Raw genomic sequence first — 23221 nt, forward strand, 5'->3', positions numbered from 1 at the left:
GCCACACATCTACAACCATCTGATCTTTGACAAACCTGACAAAAACAAGAAATGGGGAAAGGATTCCCTATTTAATAAATGGTGTTGGGAGAACTGGCTAGTCATACACAGAAAACTGAAACTGGACCCCTTCCTTATACCTTATACAAAAATTAACTCAAGATGGATTAAACACTTACATGTAAGACCTAAAACCATAAAACCCTACAAGAAAACCTAGGCAATACCATTCCGCACATAGGCATGGGCGAAGACTTCATGACTAAAACACCAAAAGCAATGGCAACAAACACCAAAATTGACAAATGGGGTCTAGTTAAACTAAAGAGCTTCTGCACAGCAAAAGAAACTATCATCAGAGTGAGGAGGCAACCTACAGCATGGGAGAAAATTTCTGCAATCTATCCATCTGACAAAGGGCTAATATCCAGAATCTACATGGAAGTTAAACAAATTTACAAGAAAAAAACAACCCCATCAAAAAGTGAGCAAAGGATACAAACAGATACTTCTCAAAAGAAGACATTGATGCAGCCAACAAACATATGAACAAAAGCTCATCATCACAGGTCATTAGAGAAATGCAAATCAAAACCACAATGAGATACTATCTCAAGTCAGTTAGAATGGCAATCATTAAAAAGTCAGGAAACAACAGATGCTGGAGAGGATGTGGAGAAACAGGAACACTTTTACACTGTTGGCGGGAGTGTAAATTAGTTCTACTATTGTGGAAGACAGTGTGGCGATTCCTCAAGGATCTAGAACCAGAAATACCATTTGACCCAGCAATCCCATTACTGGGTATATACCCAAAGGATTATAAATCATTCTACTATAAAGACACATGCACGCATATAAAGACACTGCAGCACTATTCACAATAGCAAAGACTTGGAACCAACCCAAATGCCCATCAATGATAGACTGGATAAAGAAAATGTGGCACATATACACCATGAAATACTAGGCAGCCATAAAAAAGGGTGAGTTCCATGTCCTTTTCAGGAACATGGATGAAGCTAGAAACCATCATTTTCAGCAAACTAACACAGGAACAGAAAACCAAACACCACATGTTCTCACTTGTAAGCAGGAGTTGAACAATGAGAACGCATGGACACAGGGGAGGGGAATATCACAAACCAGGGCCTGTTGGGGAGTAGGGGACTAGGGGAGGGATAGCATTAGGAGAAATACCTAATGTCGATGATGGGTTGATGGATGCAGCAAAACACCATGGCATGTGTATACCTATGTAACAAACCTGCACGTTTTGCACATGTATTCCAGAACTTAAAGTATAATGAAAAAAAAAACAAACAACAACAACAAAAAAAACCACTGAAAACCAATAAGCTAAGCATTCAGAAACTTGGGGGGAAAAACAATAAATCCAATCACACGAAAAAGAAGGAAATAGTCAAGAGCAGAAATCAACAAAATAGACAACAATGACAAATTAACAAAATATAAGCTAATTCTCTGGAAAAATTAATAAAAAAACCAAACTTCTAACTAGATACTAAGGGAGGTTAGTAGGGTACCAATTATTACTCTAAAAATTGATAAAGAATAATCCCTCATCCTACTTTTCCAATTTGAACTGCCTATCAGAATAACTAAATAGACCTAATGGATAGAGTAAAGCAATTCTACAAAAAAGAATTCAAACTTAAAAATACAGAAGAAATGAAAGAATTAGAGAATAACCATGTTGTAACCCATAATTAAGTAACTGATTCAGGAAATAAATAAACGGTAAAACCAAAGAGTAAGTTTGTTGGACACATTATCAGCTGACATTAACTGAATCCATTAAAAATGAAGCAACCCCATCTTACATATCCACTGATGTGATGCAATGGAATGTACATGGCATCACTAAAGTCTTCTTGCACCACTCCCCCACTTGCACCACTCCCCCCACGGAAAAAAAAAAACAAAACTACATCCAATTGAGCCTATAGATCAAACACTCTGACTACCAAAAATACAAATGTGAGGATTAAAAAACAAGACACTACAAGGAAACCATCAACAAAATCCAGAATGTGAACAAATGATCCAGTTTCCTCAACAAGTCAATGTGAAGGAGAAAGAAATGGTGAGGAGGGACCTTCCAGATCAGCAGTTGACAAATGATGGCCTGTGGGCCAAAGTATACCTATTTTTGTATACCCCTCATACTGAGAAAGGTTTTACATTTTTAAAGGGTTTTTTTTAAAAAGAAGAATACGCAATGTGGCACATATACACCATGGAATACTATGCAGCCATAAAAAAGGATGAGTTTGCGTCCTTTGTAGGGACATGGATGCAGCTAGAAACCATCATTCTTAGCAAACTATCACAAGAACAGAAAACCAAACACCGCATGTTCTCACTCATAGGTGGGAACTGAACAATGACATCACTTGGACTCGGGAAGGGGAACATCACACATCGGGGTCTATCATGGGGAGGGGGGAGGAGGGAGGGATTGCATTGGGAGTTATACCTGATATAAATGACGAATTGATGGGTGCTGACGAGTTGATGGGTGCAGCACACCAACATGGCACAAGTATACATATGTAACAAACCTGCACGTTATGCACATGTACCCTAGAACTTAAAGTATAATTTTAAAAAAAATTATAAAAAAAAAGAAAAACAAAGAGAAAAAAAAAGAAATAGTAAAAAAAATAAAAATAAACAAACAAAAAAAAAATAAACAAAAAAATAAAAGAAGAATACGCAACAGAGACCTAGCATGGTATACAAGGCCTAAAATGTTTACTACCTAACACTTTACAGAAAAAAATCTGTCAACCCTTATTCTAGATGATAAGACATTTAGAAAAGCTTGAGATGTAGCAACCAAATAGGAGTAGAACTTGTTTAGATACCAATTAGAACAACTGCACTATACATTTTCACTCAACAAGGAAAATTTTATTATGGAGTAGTTATTAGATGATATTAACCAATTATTGTTAATTTTGTAATATTATAGTTTTGTATAGAAGTGATTTTTTTATTTCTATCTTTTATAAAGACAGGGTCTTGCTCTGTCACCCAGGCTGGAGTGTCAGGGCACGATCATATCTCACTGTAGCCTTGAACTCTTGGCTCCAGCAATCCTCCCACCTAAGCCTCCCAAGTAGCTAGGACCATAGGCTGGCTATTTTTTTTTTTTTTCTTTTTTTCTTTTTTGGTAGAGGCAGGGTCTTTCTGGCCAGGTGTGTAATTCCAGCACTTTGAGAGGCTGAGGTGGGCAGCTCACTTGAGGTCAGGAATTTGAGACCAGCCTGGCCAACATGGCAAAAACCCCATGTTGGGAGTCTCTAGTAAAAACACAAAAATTAGCCAGGCATGATGGTGCATGCCTGTAATCCCAGCTACTTGGGAGGCTGAGGCACAAGAATCCTTTGAACCGAGGAAGTGGAGATTGCAATGAGCAAAGATCATGCCACTGCACTCCAGCCTAAGCGACAAAGTGGGACTCCATCTCAAAAAGAGAGAGAGAAAGAGAGAGAGAGAGAGAGAGAGAGAGAGAGAGAGCATTTTTCTATGTTGCCCAGGTTCGTCTCCAACTCCTGGCCTCAAGTGATCCTCCCACCTACACCTCCCAGAGTGCTAGAATTACAGACATGCACCACCTCACCCACTCTACAAGATGTTTCTTAAAAAGATTAGGCAAAAAAAAAATATGGCAAAATATGGATAGTTGTTAAAGTTGAGTAATGGGTGCTTGCAAGTATTTTACACTCATGTATGCTTGGAAATTTTCAAAATCAAAAGTTAATTAAAAAGATAAACCTCTAGCAAGACAGATCAAGGATACAAATATATAAAACACAGAATGAAAAAAGTAACCATAGCTATACTGAAATAAAAAATAAGACTATGAACAACTATATGTTAATAAATGGAAAACCTATATAAAATAACTTCAAATAATTTTTTTTGAGACAGTCTCGCTCTGTCACCCCAGGCTGGAATGCAAGTACATGATCAGAGCTTACTGCAGCCTCGACCTCTTAGGCTCAAGTAAGTGATCCTCCCACCTCAGCCACCTGGGTAGCTGGGACTACAGGTACACACCACCATGCCCAACTACTTGTTTGGAGAGATGGGATTTCGCCATGTTGCCCAAGCTGATCTCAAACTTCTGGGCTCAAGTGATCCTTCCATCTTGGCCTCCCAAAGTGCTAGAATTACAGGCATGAACCACCACATTCCACCTTAAATAGATTTTTTAAAAGATAAAAATGCTAGCAACCAGTAAGTGAAAAACTAGAGAGTTTGAACAGAGCAATTATCATTAAAGAAATTAAAATAGTGACTAGAATCCTGGTTACCAATAAAAGGCCCCTGGCCCAAATGGTTTTACCAAACTTTCACGAAATAGATACCTACCTTATACAAACTGTTTCAGCGGGGGCGGTGCAACTGCTCATTTAAAGGGCTAGGCCAGGCATGACAGCTCATACCTGTAATCCCAGCACTTTGGGAGGCAGAGGCAGGTGCATCTCCTGAGGTCAGGAGTTTTTGGGACCAGCCTGGGCAATATAGTGAGACCTTGTCTGTACACAAAAAAACTTAAAAAATTAGTTCAGCCTATAGTCCCAGCTACTGGGAGGCTGAAGTAAGAGGACTGCTTGAGCCCAGGAGGTGGAGGTTGCAGTGAGCCAAGATCATGCCACTGTCTAGTCTAGATGATGGAGTGAGAATGTCTCAAAAAAAATAAATAAAAGGGCTAATATAATTTTAATTCCTAAGTCTGATAAAGACATTATAGAAACATTGGTCTCCCTGCAGTCAACAATCCACATACAACTTTTTCCTCCCCCAAAACTTAACTCCAAATAGTCTACTATTAACTAAAAGCCTTACCAATACAGTAACAGTTGATTAGTACTTACTTTGTATATGTATTATATACTGTATTCTTACAACGATGTAAGCTAGAGAAAACAAATGCTATTAAGAATATCATAAGGAAGAGAAAATATATTTACTATTAAGTGGAAGTGGATCATCATAAAGATCTTCATCTTCATTGTCTTCACATTGGGTAGGCTGAAGAGGAGGGGCTGATCTTGCTGTCTGAGGAATTGCAGGGGCGAAAGAGGTAGAGGGGGATGCAGAAGTGGCAGGCACACTCGATTTTATGAAAATACATCATAATTTCTGCCCGACTTTTTTGCTGTTTCATTTCTCTAAAAACATTTTTATATAGTACCGATCTTTCTTCTACCATTTGCTTTAGATTCAGTGCCAGTATCACAGAAGGGTCCACGTCATAAAAGAAGTCAAAAGCAGTCTTGATAATTGAAAATCTTCTGCCAGATTGTCTACTGTCAGTTTGTTTTCTGGCACCACTGCTTTTTTTTTTTTTTTTTTTTTTTTTTTTTTTTTTTTTTTGAGATAGTCTCACTCTGTCATCCCAGGCTCAACTGATTTTCCCCACCTCGGCCCCCCGAGTAGCTGGGCCTACAGATGTGTACCTCCACATCCAGCTAAATTTTTTGTATATTTTGTAGAGATGAGGTTTCACCGTGTTACCTAGGCTTGAACTCCTGGGCTCAAGTGAGCCATCCACCTTGGCCTCCCAAAGCACTGGGAGTACAGGCATGAGCCACTGCATTTGGCCCCTGGCACTGTTTCCTCAAAGTCCTCTTCCTCATTGTCTAGCACTGGTTCCAAAGCACTCATCTTTATCAAGTTGTATTCTGTTAATTCCTCTGGTGTGATGTCTACTGGCTCTTGAATTTCTCTAAGATCCTTATCCTCAAAGACCTTTTTGTCATATCCACAATCTCTTTCACGATTTCCTTGATTAGCTCTGCTGTAAATCCTGTGAGGTCATGCACAACACCTGGGCGTAGTTTCTCCACCAGTAATTTACTGTTTCAAGCCTGATGGCTTTTACGGCTTTTTCTATAACAATGACTGCATCTTCAATGGTGTAACCCTTCCAAACTTTCATGATGTGTTCTCTACTGGAGTTCTCTTCCACAGCACTGACAATCCTTTCCACAGAGTACCATGTGTAATGCCTTAAAGGTCTTTATGACCCCCTGGATTTAGAGGCTGAATTAGAGATATTGTGTCTGGGGACAAGTAGACCACTTCCATGCCTTTGGTGTTGAACTCATGGGGTTCTGGTTGGCCAGAGGCATAGTCCAGTATCAAAAGAATTTTTAAAGGCAATCCCTGCTGGCAAGGTACTTCCTGACTTCAGGGACAAAGCATCAATGAAATTAATTCAGAAAGAAAGGTTCTTATTGTCCAGGCCTTCCTATATAACCAAAAGAGTAGCAGCTTTTTCCTTCAAAGCTAAGGGGTTAGACACTTCATGGACAAGGAACCCAACTGCATGTCCATAAAACAGTAGAATTAGTGTATATCTTCCTGCCTTAAATCCTGGTGCTCATTTCTCTTCCTTACTACTAAATGTCCTTTGTGACATTTTTTCCAAAACAGGTCACTTTCATCAGCATTAAAAGCCTGTTCAGGGCTGCTCTGCCTATGGTGTAGCCATTCTTTTAATCTTTTGCTTTCTTAATAAACTTGCTTTCACAAAAAAATAAAATAAATACTTATATTTAATACTTTCTCCTCAGTGATTTTCTGAATGGTGTTTGGGAATTCATCTGCTGCCTCTTGGTCAGCAGAGGCTTTTTCTCTGGTTCTCTTGACATTTTTCAAGCCAGACCTCTTCCTAAAATTATCAAACTATCCTTTGCTGGCATTAAATTATCCAGTTTTAGATCCTTCTCCTTCCTTTTGCTTTAAGCTGTTATACACCGACTTCACTTGTTTTTGAATAGCATTAGTCTATATGTACGCCTTTCTCATAGCAATTCAGCCCCACATAAAACTAAATTTTCAATACAACATAAAAAGGTATTTTGCAAAAAGTACAAAGTTTTCACACCTGCTGGCATAGCTGCAGCAACGGTTTCATGAATTTCCTTTTCTTTTTTCACAACGGTCCTTACACTCAATTTATCTATCTTGAAATGGCAAGCAATCACAGCTGCAAACCTCAATCCGTAGTACATATCAAGCATTTCCGCTTTTTCGGTAATGTCATTACTTTTCTCTGCTTCTCGGGAGTACTCCCAGTATCATTAGTGATACTTTGTATGGATCCCATGGTGTTCCACTCGGATTTCTGACTTCATAGGGGTCAGTGGCCCTAATCTTTGCACTGTTCAAGGATCAACTTCATATAAAATTATTTTTTATTTCAGAATAGATGTACCTAGTATACCCCATCTCAGAAGGGCCCATGTTTTCTTGTATAACAACATTTCAGAGATACTCTTAGCATCTGTGTGTGTGTGTGTGTGTACGTGAATACACACGTAAGTTTCTTTTTTAATCACACATATACACTGAAAAGCATGCTACATACACCATCCGGCACCTTCCAAAAGATTTTTCCTGCAAAAGGGATACATAATCATTGCTTTATTCAAGACAGTTCTACAGTATTTAAAATCACTTTTGCTGACTACAGCAGGAATAAATGGAAAACATCAAAACATATGCAAAAACAGCTTCACTCATACACCCAACCACTCAAGTAACATTTACGTGTATTTCCTACCTTCTCTGCATAAAAGAAATACAGGGTACAGGTTAGATGGTATACAGATCAGATGGCATCCTATGACTTTTTAATAACACATAACACTCAATGTTATGACCATCAGTAGATGACCTCAGAAATCTAGTTCAACCTGCTCCTACTAGAAGGCTGTCCTACCTTAGAAACCTAAACTGACCCAATTACCAAAAGAGTTAGGTAAGAATCCATGAACAAAAGTTAAATCACATGGGCTGGGTGCCGCGGCTCACGCCTGTAATCCCAGCACTTTGGGTGGATCACTTGAGATCAGGAGTTCGAGATCAGCCTGGCCAACATGGTGAAACCCCCGTCTCTATTAAAAATACAAAAACATTAGCCGGGCATGGTGGTGCCCACCTGTAGTCCCAGCTATTCTGGAGGCTGAGGCATGAGAATCACTTGAACCCGGGAGGTGGCGGTTGCAGTGAGCCGAGACTGCATCACTGCACTCCAGCCTGGGCAAGAGAGTGAGACCCCATCTCAAAAAAAATAAAAATCATATGAAGTTTACATTTCTTTTGTACTAAACCTGTTAGTCTAGCTTGGAATACCTTCCAGATGACAGAAAGCAAATAATAATTAGTTTTCCCTCTGTTAAGGATCCCACTTCTCCCACACTTCTACAGTTCAAACATCTCACCATCACAAAGCACACTTCTCAGTAAAACATCAACTACTATTTAAGCTCAATACTATTTAAACCAAGAATCAACAAGAAAGCAAGGCCACTTCTAGGGAAGAACTCTAACTTCAACATAGTCACAAATAACGGTTATGCCGGAGAAAAATGAAGTTACCAAATTCCTTGTGCATTCCTCCCTGTTGCTATCCTTGGGAATCAACTACCTTAAGATAAAGAGTAAGAATGGTTGCCTGTTCAAAACATCAGAGAAAACAGTATGCAGATGCTGTCAATGACAACTATCTCAGATTTCCTTCCACCAAAAGCAAATCTGGTGTTAATTTTAATGGAAAAGTCTCCTCTACTACCAACTGCATCGCAACAATTTCTTGAAACAGCAAAATTAAGGAAAACAAGTCTCCTTCGAGGACAGAATCTTCTGACTTCAAAATGTCAACTGAATTTACCAACCTTAACCTTTCGCAATATTTCAGGTTTTCGTGGTGGGGAGGGGCATCAAGTCCTCTTAAGAATATTCTAGGGACGTTGCGACGGGTACCACTTTGCTTTCTGATTTCTGTCCAACAAATCTTTATGGCCGTCTGTTTTATTCAACAATACTGCGGGAAAAGCTTCAGCTGCAAGCTGAGGGTGTGGGGAGTGCGGGGATGGAAGAATGCGCTGGGGGTGTGCGGATTCTGCCTAAAATTGCGGCTACGATCGAACCCTCCTCCGTCAGCTGACTTGACTGTCACTGTACAGTCTCAATTTGAGTCGACACACGGATTTCACTTTTGAAAAGCAACGAAGACGAAAGATTCGTTTTGAGAAATGGATGAGAAAAAGGTAGCTCAGGAGACGAAGCAGCCTCGGGAAAGGAGGCAATCAACCCCACCCCACCGGCCTGTGCTTCCGGCCCCGACGCTCGGCGGAGCTCCCCGAGGCCGCTCCTCTGCGGAGCTCGCTCTCCCCACTGGACCCTAGTCCCGCAGCTACGCGGTTTCCGCACGGTTAAGCAGCACGGGCCGGGCGTCCGCAGCTTCGGAGAAAAGCCGCCGCCCCGGCTCCGCGCTGCGGCGTTACCTGTTAAGAAGCAGGGAGGCGGCGCTGAGACAGAGCAGCAGGAAGCAAAACAGCGGGTACTGGCGGCAGATCTCGCGTCCCACGTCCAGCCGCAGCCGCTGCTTCAGCTTCTCCCCCATCGTCCGCACCCAGGGCACCATCTCCGTAACTGCGAGGCCGAGGCTGCGCTACTAGCTAAGCCAGAGGTCAAGGCGAGCCCCCATCCACACCTCGCGTCCCCGCCCCACCAACTCGGCGGCGCACACACACAGCCGCCTACCGGCAGACAGGCGCCGCAGGTTGCGGTCGCGTCCGGCTGGGCCCAGCCCCACGCCCAATACCCCCCGCCGCGCGTGCGCGGCCGCCGTCCCCAGCCGACCAGATGAACGGCCGTAGAACGTGCCCGAAGTCGTCACCCAGCGCACGGCCTCTAGCGTCTCGCCGCTCCGCCCTCCTGGCCGAAGTAGCGCCCAGTCTTCCGTGGAAACTCTGACAACACTGGCGACCGGCCATTTCCGGAAATCAAAGGACAGCCCCAGGACCCGGTAACTGCCTGTATTGCGGAGGAGAGGGAAGGTTGTGGCGAGCCCGGAAGAAACTACAGCCTCCCGTAGCCGCCGGGCGCTGCCTGAGGGGCAACCGGAGCTCCTGGAGTCTGCTGGGAACTGTAGTCTTCGTGATACGAACCTGCACAGGGATGGAGCGGGTGGTAGCGCTTCCCCGACCCCGCAACGTTCCTCGCCTCACCGTACACTCGGTTCCGGGTCAGCGCAGGTCCGAGCTTTGCGTGACGCCTAAGGGAGAGGGGGATGGGAGGACGCCTTTGAGTCGGTATTTTAAAGGAGGCGTGTTGGGGGCTAGGTGGGTGGCGAGTAAAACAGCCCTAGAATAAAGAATACAACTCACCAGGCCGCCACCCCACCAACAAAAAATCTCTCTTGCGCGCTCACGGGCAAGGTAGAGCTCAATTCACGCCGGCTTCGGGAACCCAACCAAAATCCCAGTGCTTGGACGAGGCAGGTTGGCAGATTAGGTAAAATCCCTCTTATAGAGTCTCATGGGGTTTTCCCTTTACTAATTCATCACATTTCTAAATTTTTATTTCTGTATTGTCTGCTACAATGAGATGCAGGAAGACTATTAATACGCTAAAACTTACTTAGGCGGGGCACTAAGCACTTTAATTTGACCTTCATGCATTCACCCCATGGTGTAGGTACAGTGATATAGTTTCAATCATTATACAGGTAAATTACTGAGACAGAGGAACTTAGGATCATAAAACTAACAAAGCTGGGATTTGAACACGTTCTAAGGACAGAGCCTGCGCTGCGCCTGTCATCTCTCTTTCCTAGGATCTTACCCTTCAAAGTAGGGAAAAAAATTTAATGGTGTATGTAGTTTCATGAATATTTTACCGTATTACAAAAACATGGATCTTTAATGATGCATTATTTTCCTTTATCAGAATGTACCATCCTTTGTTCCATTATTGCTAACCACTAAAGTCCACTGATACTACCATCCTTGATCATAAACCTATGCACATTTCTAATTATTTAGATTCAACTTTAATACAATTACTGGGTCAAAGGGTAAAAACAAATATTCTTGATAGTCAAACTGCTTTGCAAAATGGTGGTACCAATTCCACAGTGGTGTATAAAAGTAAACAATTTCACTGATCCTCACGATTAGGTATTGTCTAAATATCACAAATACACTTTTCCGTTTGTGGCTAAACCATTTAAAAGACTACAGTGTAACATCACAGGAAAGCTTACCACTTTTTAAAAATGTTTCTAGATACATATTTAAACATTTATTAATTTCACTTTGGCAGTTTTTAAGCGTCTTTGAATTCTGTTTATACTAAAATATATGAGGTGTATGTTGAGTGGATCTGCATGTATCAAGTGCCTCCTATGGACTTGAATGCTTTACACTTTTGTAAATTACTTTTTAAAAACCTAATCTCATGACAAATAATGTAAGTTATTAACTTGTCTGGTAAATTATGTTGCCTTTTATTCTGTTTAAAATTTTTGCTTCCTTTTAAAGCCTTGTTTTGAAATTATTCTTCAGCAAGAGCCAGTATATTTTAAAGACAAAATGTTTTGAGTTCTATTCAAATCAGACCTCACTACAATATCCAATTAAAAGACTTAATTCCCATCTGATTTCTTAGAGGCAATTAGAATAACTAGATAATAGACAATTTAAATTTCCAAATTGCTCTTATGATTAGAAAAGGAAAAACAACATAAAAAACTTCTGCCATAAGGAAATTCTTTATGGCAGAGAATTTCCACAACTAAAGCAAGAAATTTAAATTTTGTCGCTACGGATCTCATCTAAGGAAATAACCTTTATTTCATTAAATGTCTTTAGCCTATGGTGTAAAATCCACCTTTACACACACAGAGCTCGAACTTTTTCCCCAACCTTGTTAAGTTTTAAACTTTCAAGAGGTTATATGGAATATCCACAATCAACCCTGTTTCTGAAACTAGCTCTATCTCCTACTAGCAACATGTTAGCAAGATTAACTTGATCTATCTCACTCCAACCTCAACTCTAAAACAGAGCTATCTTCATAAAATTGAGGGGGGAGCACTAAAATGCATGGAAAGTTGCAAAGTGCCTGTTAAATATCTTTGTACAATGTTAATACAAAAATTTTTTTTCAAATTTTATGGCTTTATGAACATGACAATGAGCTAAACCTGTTAGTTTTTATTTGGATTACAACAACCTAAAATGAAAATGACATATTAAATACCTGATTTCTAGGAAAACTGAGGTCCAGAAAGGCAGACTGCCTACGCTAAAGTTCTACATCTGCACTGTCCAATACAATAGTCAGAAGCCACATGTGGCCACTGAACACTTGAAATGTGGCTCATTAACTCGTGATGTGTTAAGTACCTATCAGATGTCAAAGACTTAGCATGAAAACTGTATTAATTGTAAATTAAAGTTAGTTTTAAGGCAATTACATATTAAATGTTTTAAGGCAATTACATATTAAATTTATACATATAAAATGTAATATATATAAATTACATATTAAATTACAATTAATTGCCTAAATGTATTTTTACTTTAATGTAGCTAGAAACCTTAAAATTACATATGTAGCTTGCATTATATTTCTACTACACAGTGCTGTTATAGACTCTGCTAGCTGTGGAGAGCCAGTACAATTAAATGTGTAAATTTTTTATAAACGCTGCAAAGGTCACATATGTGCTAGGTGTACACTGACAAAGTATAAAAAGTTTAAAATTTGATAATGCATTTAAAGGGCTCATAGACATTAAACTGCAATCCAGTAATATGTCCATTATTTTAATGAATATATTTATTGAATAGCAAGTAAGTGTAATAAGGCACTGTGCTAGATGTGGTGGCAGATAACAATTAATTTAGATGCATTTTTTTCTGACCTCCAAAGGCTTACAATCTAGTGAAGCAAACAAGTCACATAAAATGTTATAAAGGGCAGCAGTTTTATACATAAAGACTGTAATCTTTTTTTTTTTTTTTAATGACAGTTAATGGCAAAAGGGAAATTTTTAGCTATAAAGATCTGGAAAGGCCTGTGGGAAATAATGTGAGCAAATAGGACTTCTCTCTGTTTTCGCTTATAATTTTCAGAAGTCATGAAGTACTAGGCAAAGTTTCCAAAATGCTTCTACTTAATTTAACCTGATTCTCCCCACCACACCAGCAAAATGCTTTTCATGTTGGCACAAGAATTTTGCAAGGTAATGCTGAATACCTGAATTGCAGAAATTAGGCCTAAATTCTGATGACCCTGAATGGAAACCACATTTTAACGTGTTGAGGGTCATTATTTTTATGGCACAGGTATATCGGGAAGAGGATGGTACCCCTGGGAGCCATTTCAGTCCCTCCCTTACAGATGCCGCCTATCAAATGGCAGGGATTTTCAAAGCCCTGTTTTTCCCTTTTCTCAAATGATAATGGTTTATATTTCACCTTTTGTGGCATCCCTAATGTTATTTTTACAGCCTTAATTTTATGTTTCATAACACCCTCTTCTCCCCCACAACCTATCCCTACAGATCAACCTCTGGATAAAACACCTGTTAAAGAAGCCACTGAACTGCGTTCTTCAAAAAATGTTCCTTTCCTTGGTTTTCAAAGCAGGAACTTACTACAATGGAAAATATGTAATTCAAGGAAGAGGAACATTAATTTTTATGAGTGGAGGGTCTGAGATGTTCAAAATGCAGTTATTATTTTCACATTTAACCCTCTTTTATTTTTATAGCCATGAGGTAAAACCTCCATTTTGGGAAGATACAAAGAACAAACAACGTTATAGAGCCAGTGGCTCAACTACAGATACTCCCTGGGTAAAAGCCATGTTTTGATCATAAAATTCTGGATGGTCTCATTATCTTAGTACCAAAAAATTTAACCATTTCATATGTGTAGTCATTTTTCTAATTTATGATGAAATAGCCATCCTCTGAAGTCTCACTTTTGGAGAAGTAGGAAGTTATAATTTCAGAAAATGTAAATTAATAACTGCTTGGAAATTGAAAATATACTCACCTGTTGATGAATATTAAAGATTAGAAAAAGCACTTACAATCCAACATCATTCTCTTGTAGGCTTGTAGGCCAATGCTTTTGTTTCCTTTTAAAATTACCCCTTAAATAAATAAAACACTCCATCTTATTTCTGAACTGCAGACAGTGGTTTCCTTTCATTTAAAAAATGTTAACTATATATCCCTTCAAATGTTTAAATACAGATTTCAACTGACCTCACTAACTTCATAAAATATTTTGGAAAAACTTTGCAATCCTTCTTACCTCTCACAAGCTATTTCCCAAAACATAAAAATTAAAGCTCTTCGCTGTTGTCCTAAAAACTACCATCCAACCAGGCTTGGTTCAGAACTGCGAAAATCACTAATATTGGTACTTCAGCTCTTACTCTACTAGTAAGGGTTGCTACCAAATAATTAAAATCAATTTTTACCTTCACTAAAAATAAACTTTTCCTCTTTTGGTAAGCTGATTCCAGAAAATAAACTCAATATATCTAAGTATAAATCTTGAATAATAATTTTGAAATTTTTTATTGTAAAATTTCTCTTATATATTCAAAGACAGTTACCATTTGAATTTTTCTTTAACTCACATGAACACAAGATTCTAAAACAGTCTGAAGTTTTAGCGTTATGGCCTATGGTCTTCTATTTTGTGAAACAATTCAAGATATATCCTTAAGTACTCAAGACAATTAAGAACTCTGCTGTCCCCAGATGTTCAAAGAACAGTTCTATCACTACCCAAAAAAAATGCTTATATATAAAAACATCAGCTTTCAGTTATTTCTTGTGGCTAAAAAGAAAGCTTTAAGAATGCTCACAGAAACACTGATGGCAGAACTAGAGCAATTTTTGTGGGGCATTTAAGTAGCTTCAGAGTTAAGACACCTATGACAAATACCCGTATCTAGATAGTCCCTTGCAAGTACTGAGTTTCCAGATGTTAACACAATTATTTTTAAACTGGTTTAAATCTATTTACTCTTCAGCCTCTGCCAAGTTCCATCGTGTTTTCTACCATGAAAAGCAACATGTGAAACTATTATTTACCATGGTGGAGGAAAGAAGATTGTAATTACCAGATACACACTGCCAAAAAATAAACTGTAAGGGTAGCAGTAATAATTTCAATGATTCTGAAGGTTCCTGCTATTGCAAAGCATAGAAATATCAGATTTTCAAATGACATATGTTTTTAAAACAGTAACTTTCAGCCTAGGCAACATGGTGAAACCTCTGTACATGAAAAAAACCAACAACAAAAATTAGGGGCCAAGCAGTGGCGCATACCTGTAATCCCAGCATTTTGGGAGGCTGAGACCAGTAGATCACTTGAGGTCAGGAGTTCCAGACCAGTCTGAGCAACATGGTGAAACCTCATCTTTACTAAAAATACAAAAATTAGCCAAGCATGGTGGCGCGTACCTATAGTCCCAGCTACTCGAGAGGCTGAGGCAGGAGAATCGCTTGAACTCAGGAGGCAGAGGTTGCAGTGAGCTGAGATCATGCCACTGCACTCCAGCCTGGGCAACACAGCAAGACTCTGCCTCAAAAATAATAAAAATTAGCCGGGTGTGGTGGCACACACCTGTGGTCCCAGACTGAGATGGGAGGATCCCTTGAGCCCCAGAGGTGGAGGCTGCAGAGAGCCGAGACGGTGCCACTTCAACCCAGCCTGGGCAACAGAGCAAGACCTGTCTAAAAAACAATAAACTATATACTTTTGCTCCTGAAGTTATCTTTAAGCAGAGGTTGATAAATTTTTTGTATCACAAACCTATACCACAATAAAGGCTGGGCACAGTGGCGCATACCCATAATCACAGCACTTTAGAAGGCTGAGGCGAGCGGATCACCTGAGGTCAGGAGTTTGAGACTGGCCTGGCCAACATGGCAAAACCCTGTCTCTACTAAAAAATGTAAAAATTAGCTGGACGTGGTGGCACATGCCTGTAATCCCAACTACTCATGAGGCTGAGGTTGAAGACTAGCTTGAACCCAGGAGGTATAGGTTGCAGTCAGCCAAGATCGCACCATTGCACTCCAGCCTGGGTGACAAAGCGAGACTCCATCTCAAAAAAAATCAAAACCAAGAAAAGAAGAAAAATCAGCAAATAGCCTTATTTGTCCCCGGAAGGCAAAGCCAAGACTTTTATCTTAATGTTCTCCAAACTGTACTTATTCCTCAGGGATACGTTGGTAGTTCTAATGTGCCTATAGTAAGATGATTTTAACCTATTTTGGTTGAAGAAAATGGGACAGAATTTAAGACATCAGAAACTGTGAGATGAGCCAAAGAAACACAAGGCAGGCAGTTTCTTTATAGACAGTATTAATGGAAGATAACACTAGAAGGATGAACTGGGGCCAAACCATAAAACTTTAAATAAATTACATATGTGGTTTGCATTTCATTTCTATTTGACAATACTGTTGTATACTCTGGAGCTAGATGTAGAGAACCAGTAAAATTAAATGTGCCACTTAAAAGTTTAACTTATTTATAAGGAGTTATGCCAGATCTGAACTTCCTAAAGGACTGGCAGGACTTGGACAGAGAGGACATTTCAGGCCTCTTCAAGTAAATCATCAAATGTGACTGGATATGAAATGAGAAATTAATGAGACAGTTGCTGATGGAGAAGAGCACTTGAATGTGTTCAGCAGACAGCTGAAATGCAAAACTGCACGTAACAGAGATCAAGCAAGCCCTGACACTAAAACAGGAGTCCACACAGATGTGATATGGGACTGTAATGTAGATGTGATCAAGGAAACAAGTATACAGAGAAAAAAGGAAAATAAAAACAAATAAGGATGGATGATGAAATAACCTGGCAAAGTGCCAAGATTTTTCAAGGTTAAGTAAATGTAATTAATGCCATAGGGATTAAATCTTTAAAATAATGTAATTTTCATATGGGGACACTGGTATCCTGTGAACAACTCTTAAAAAGGGGGGAGGCCGGGCGCGGCGGCTCATGCCTGTAATCACAGCACCTTGGGAGGCCAAGGCGGGCAGGTGATCATCTGAGGCGGGAGTTCAAGACCAGCCTGGCCAATATGGTGAAACCTGGTTTCTATTTAAAATACAAAAAATTAGCCAGGCATGGTGGTTATAATCCCAGCTACTTGAGAGACTCACCTGAACCCGGGAAATGGAGGTTGCAGTGAGCCGAGATAGCGCCACTGCACTCCAGCCTCAACACAACAGAGCAAGACTCTGTCTCAAAAAAAAAAGGGGGGGGAACCCACTTAAAAGAGGCATCATTCCAAAACCACCAAGCTCACTAGAAAAGGTGCACTAAAATGTTTTACTGATAATTAAATATGTGGGCTTTCAGCATGAAGACAGTTTACTTGGGCAGAGTCACTGGTAATCAGAACACCGATGCTATTTTGGACTATATGGTGGCCCTGTAATTGTTAGAGAACAATTATCAACATAAATAAAATCTAGGAGGTTAGTTTAGCAGTTAGACTGTTTTGTATTTCCTTATCAGGTTCATTCATCTATTAGCATTGAGAATTTTGACTAGAATTTCAAAACTAAGAAACATAGAATATATGAACACCTATTCTAAAACTTTTTAAAATTGTGTTACTACCACAAAGTAGATTCATGTATTAGCTAACATCTATGTGATTCGGGTTAACTCCCAATTCATGCATTAACATGGTAATTTAGGGAAGTTGGGAATAACTTGGAATAATGCTTTGTGAACTAATGAGGGCTTGATAGTTTTCCTCCTCAGAATCAGAATATAAGAATATACAGGCTTCAATGTTAGCTTCCTCAACTTCCAAGTGTCATATTTCAAAGAGCTATCACAAAAATAATGTACCAGATGTTCATACATCTAAGGAATTACAGGGTGAATTAAGTCTACTTTTTAATGCAACATTTATTATTTTGTGAAAATAAATCTCCACATAAAAGCATGAATAAAATAACGTCAAAAGTTCTCTAGGCAGAATTTTCCAAAAAACAAACAAAAAAAAAGACATGATCCTACAAATCCTATATTCATAGGATATGACTGAGACTGGAAAAATATCTTTTACAAGGAAACTCAGGCTCAGAGGTTAAATGTTTGTACATAGCTGCTTCCATCAAATGGCCCAATGACTAACAGATTTTCAATGTCTCATCTAGAACTGAAAAAATTACCTAAGTCATTGAAATGAGGAAACTACATTAATGCACAGACAGTATTTTACTTCACCAACCTATACCTTTGTAAATATATGTGGAAAATGAATATACAAGACAGATCAGGCTTGTTAGAATGGGAAAGCCATATGAATAAAAGACACGAGTATAAGAAATTAAGAGCATTTTATGTCCATAAATTTTAACTGAAAGATCCAAGTCTACTAAAGATGATTTATTTCCCTCTTTAGTTTCCTATTATGTGTGTATGTATCTACCAATGTATGTACATTTGTATGTGTGGCTGGCCAGATACTGTTACCACTGAAAAATCAGCCAAGATTAGGCTGGGCACATGGCTCACACCTGTAATCCCAGCACTTTAGAAGGCCAAGGCGGGCGGTGAAACCTCGTCTATACTAAAAATACAAAAATTAGCTGAGCTGTAGTCCCAGCTATTTGGGAGGCTGAGGTAGGAGAATCACTTGAACCCAGGAGGCAGAGGCTACAGTGACCCGAGATCTCACCATCGCACCCCAGCCTGTTGACAGAGTGAGACTCCGTCTCAAAAAAAAAAAAAATTTAGCCAAGATTGTTGGTACCAGTAACCCTGCAAGTCAGTTTCTTCCTTGGAATCAGTCAATATTTAATATCACAAAACCTAATTAAGAACTGTTTTGATATCTTGAAGCCAAAGTGACTCAAGAAGTTTGACTCCCTTTATGGAGAAAATCAGACTCCCTAATCACTGAGTTGACAGAAGTATAGAGTATATTCCAGAAGTAAATTAACCTGGACTCTCATCAAACCCCAGAACATCAAATCTGAAAGGTAGGTTTGAGATCCCTGCCACAGTAAGAAATGACATTGCATTACCTGCCAAAAATTTTGCCTTGCTGAAAATAACAAGACAGAAAGGCAAACTGTTAAACAGAATGGGGAAAAAGAAATTCTCAATGGTTTAGTTTTAAATGTTCAGAAACTAAATGCGAAAACATTTTCTGAACCTATTTCCATAAAGGCCTTTCAGGCCAGGTGCAGTGGCTCACACCTGTAACCCCAGCACACTGGGAGGCAAGGTGGGAGGATCCCTTGAGCCCAGTTCAAGACCAGCCTCAGCAACATAGGGAGACCTCATCTCTCCAAAAAATAAAAAAATTGGCCGGGCACGATGGCTCACACCTATAATCCCAGCACTTTGGGAGGCTGAGGAGGGCAGATCACCTGAGGTCAGGAGTTCAAGACCAGCCTGGCCAACATGGTGAAACCCCATCTCTACTAAAAATACATAAATTAGCTGGGCGTGGTTGGCGGGCACCTGTAATCCCAGCTACTCAGGAGGCTGAGTTGGGAGAATCACTTGAACTCAGGAGGCGGAGGTTGCAGTGAGCCAAGATCACGCCATTACGCTCCAGCCTAGGCAACAAGAGCGTCTCAAAAAAAAAAAAAAAAAAAAAAAAAAGGCCAGGCATTGTGGCACACATCCATGGTCCCAGCTATTTAGGAGGCTGAGGTGGGAGGAGTGCTTGAGCTGGGGAGGTTAAGGCTGCAGTGAGCCATGATTGCACCACTGCACTCCAGCCTGGGCAACAGAGACCCTGTCTCAAAAACAACATAACAAAACAAAAAAGGTCTTCCAAAATAATATGCTTTTCCCAATTAAGAATGTCACTAAATTTGCATCCTTAGTCACAAAATGTCTTCTATGTACCCGTTCTCTTCCCAAGTAAGACTTACTGACTTTTCCAAGACAATATATTTTAAATGAGCAGCGATATGGAAGTGATAATACAGATTAAGACTTCTCCTAATTCAGAAGATGCACCNCGGGCACCTGTAATCCCAGCTACTCAGGAGGCTGAGTTGGGAGAATCACTTGAACTCAGGAGGCGGAGGTTGCAGTGAGCCAAGATCACGCCATTACGCTCCAGCCTAGGCAACAAGAGCGTCTCAAAAAAAAAAAAAAGGCCAGGCATTGTGGCACACATCCATGGTCCCAGCTATTTAGGAGGCTGAGGTGGGAGGAGTGCTTGAGCTGGGGAGGTTAAGGCTGCAGTGAGCCATGATTGCACCACTGCACTCCAGCCTGGGCAACAGAGACCCTGTCTCAAAACAACATAACAAAACAAAAAAGGTCTTCCAAAATAATATGCTTTTCCCAATTAAGAATGTCACTAAATTTGCATCCTTAGTCACAAAATGTCTTCTATGTACCCGTTCTCTTCCCAAGTAAGACTTACTGACTTTTCCAAGACAATATATTTTAAATGAGCAGCGATATGGAAGTGATAATACAGATTAAGACTTCTCCTAATTCAGAAGATGCACCATGCTACTGTGTTTTATTACCAGTTCTATTTTAAAACTAGCACCTTTTATACTAAATTGCACAATTTAGATACAAAAGATAAATTCATATTCCTTCATACAAAAGATGAAGAAATGAGGCTCATATTAATTTTGCTACAAACAGCAGGAGCCAATTTCCATGGGAGGGATGAGTGGGAAGGAAAAAGCAAGACCTCCTAGTTTGCAGGAGTGAAAGGGCTGAGACTTGACAGGTAAAATTGCTTTTAGGGTCTACCTCCCTCTCAAAGGGACCTTGAGAGGGGTCAGAACTCCTGCAATTGAAAACTCTTCTGACACTGGAGAGGGTACCCTACTTGCCTCAATGCTCCCACGAAAGCTAAAAATAAAGACTATTAGTCCTCATTTTCTCACACACACAGAACTTGCAGTAAGCCACCTCAGTAGACGACACCAGTTTTCCTAATTTCCTTATTTGATAAATATGAATAAAGAATCACCAAACATCTAAGGAAATCAGAAGCACAAAGAGAAAACTGATGTGAAGTAATATTTCAATGCATCATATAAGAAAGTGGTAACTTTTAAAATTTCTAGCATTCAAGAGTGAGCAAGACTATGCATATATAAAATAAACTGCTGTGATGGACAAGGATGGGTAAGTACATTATATATGTTGTTTTGCCTCTTTAGTCTAGAGGCAAGTATAAGGTAATCAGTTTTAAAGTATTATAATCCTGATAGTAAGAAAGGAAGGATACCTAACAGCAAGTGGAAAATGAAGGAAAACTACTCAGTGTACTATTTACTTATGAGAAACAGAGATTCTAAAATTCATAAGTAGAGGCTTAAGTGTATTTCAAGTAACCAAGAGACCAGGCACAGCGGCTCATGCCTATAATTGCAGCACTTTGGGAGCCTGAGGCAGGAGGACTGACTGCTTGAGCCCGGAGTTTGAGGCTGCAGTGAGCTATAACAGTGCTGTAGACTTCCAGCCTGGATAACAGAGCAAGACCTCTTTTTTTTTTTTTTTTTTTTTTTTTTTTGAGACGGAGTCTCACTCTTGTCACCCAGACTGCAGTGCAGTGGCACGATCTCGGCTCACTGACCTCCGCCTCCAGGGTTCACGCGATTCTCCTGACTCTCCAGACTTTTTTTTTTATTACTATTTTTAGTAGAGACAGGGTTTCACTATATTGGTCAGGTGCCAGGTTGGTCTCAAACTCCTGACCTCAGGTGATCTGTCCACCTGGGCCTCCCAAAGTGCTGGGATTACAGGCATGAGCCACCACGCCCGGCCAACCATCTCTCTTTAAAAAAATTAAATAAATTTTAAGAGAACTAAAGGGAGGAGATATCTGGGAGTGGACTCCACGGACAGGTCCTTCTAGATTTCAAAAAAAGATCAAGTTAAAACATCAACTAAGCATAAACATAAATACGACTTTTACTCACACTACTGATATTAGGAGGTATATATAGTATAGTGAAATAATGCCTTAAATTCAGAGCCTTACTATTCAGGTTATTGAATTTCAGCTACCTATCAATTGGTAGGTAAATATAAGGTTATTCATATATATGTAACCATTTCTCAAGTTATTTTAAGATACAGTAAGCAATATACACTACCCTCAGAAATAGCTGCTTTCGACACCTCATTTTTAGTTATCTAGGCTTCATGCTTTTTCTCAAGTATCATTAATCCCTTCATTATTCCCTCACCTTCAAATTGCTATGCAAAAGAACCTTATAAAAACTTTAGACTCAAAACCAACCAGACCCTCATTAGCAAAAGAGTTCCATCTTGAAGTACCCCCTCCTCATCTCATAAAGAACTTATAGACAGGGGGCTTGTAGATTGATACTGTCTTGTTCAGCAGCACAGATTAAACTACATATCAGCATAAAGGAAAACTGATGCACTGGATTTTGTTAAGTTCACTGCTAAAGATGCCTTATGAGCACCCTTTTCTTAATTTCAAATAAGGAAAACAGTCACACACAGGGTTAACATATAAAAAAAGGTCAATAAGTCACAAGGCCAACTGTTCCCTTAACTCAAGACAATACTTTTTTAAAATGTCACGTTGATAATTTAAATGTGGATCTTCATCTTAATCATTAGCACTTTGTGATCATTTTAAAAGCTTTCTATGCAGTAAATAAATGATTCGAAATATTTGATTCCCTTTTCAAGTTCTCATATCACAAGCCTAATTTGGCAAATAAACTAAACTTCCACCCAACTGAACAACATTTTGAGTATTTTTAAATGCCTGCCTACTCAGATTTCCCTGCCCTTCGAGGAGCTTCCATTCTAAAAGGAAGTAAAATAAATCAAAGAAATTTACCATGAAATGTACTAGTAATTTAAACAGACTAATCGATACACAGTAAGCAAAAAAGGGAAAAATACTAACTGCAGTATCTGCTTGCTGTGCCCCTTTGTTGATCCTCTTCCAAATGCTAAATAAATCTCCAGGAAACCAGAGATCAACTAAGATTTGTTACATGACAATTTTAAAATAAAGGCTTTTCGTCTTTTAATTCCATGTTTATCTGTACCTGAAGTTAGGCAGGAAACCAAAAGGCAACAGAACCTGTCTTTAGTACTGTTAAATAACTCCTAAGAACTTAATTTCTGCAAATTTATGTGAATTTTTACTATTTCAAGGGAAAAAGCAAAGGAGGTAGAAGTATGAACCAAAATTGCCCAAACTACACTGTATTACATATACATGGGGCTCCAGAGTGGAAATGTAAAGTGTATTCTGTCATTTTTATAGATGACTGTTAATATTGTTTATTTCTGGTTTTCCTCTAAGTATATTCCAAATATTAAATAAAACTGAGAA

General features: G+C 39.5%; 1 protein-coding gene across 1 annotated transcript in view; it reads right to left on the minus strand.

Moving 5' to 3' along the window:
* Nucleotides 1–11107, minus strand: part of SNX14 (sorting nexin 14) — a 101440-nt gene extending 90333 nt beyond the window's left edge. Inside the window, exons 1-2 of the mRNA XM_017892959.1 lie at nucleotides 9999–11107; nucleotides 9592–9864 (exon numbers count right to left, since the gene is read on the minus strand). Of these exons, the coding sequence (XP_017748448.1) occupies nucleotides 9592–9824 (233 nt within the window). The 5' untranslated portion in view covers nucleotides 9825–9864; nucleotides 9999–11107. The remainder of the gene's footprint in view (nucleotides 1–9591; nucleotides 9865–9998) is intronic.
* Between the last annotated feature and the right edge of the window lie 12114 nt (nucleotides 11108–23221).

This window comes from Rhinopithecus bieti, unplaced genomic scaffold, assembly GCF_001698545.2.
Source record: "Rhinopithecus bieti isolate Rb0 unplaced genomic scaffold, ASM169854v2 scaffold_23199, whole genome shotgun sequence".
Classification (NCBI taxonomy): Eukaryota; Metazoa; Chordata; class Mammalia; order Primates; family Cercopithecidae; genus Rhinopithecus; species Rhinopithecus bieti.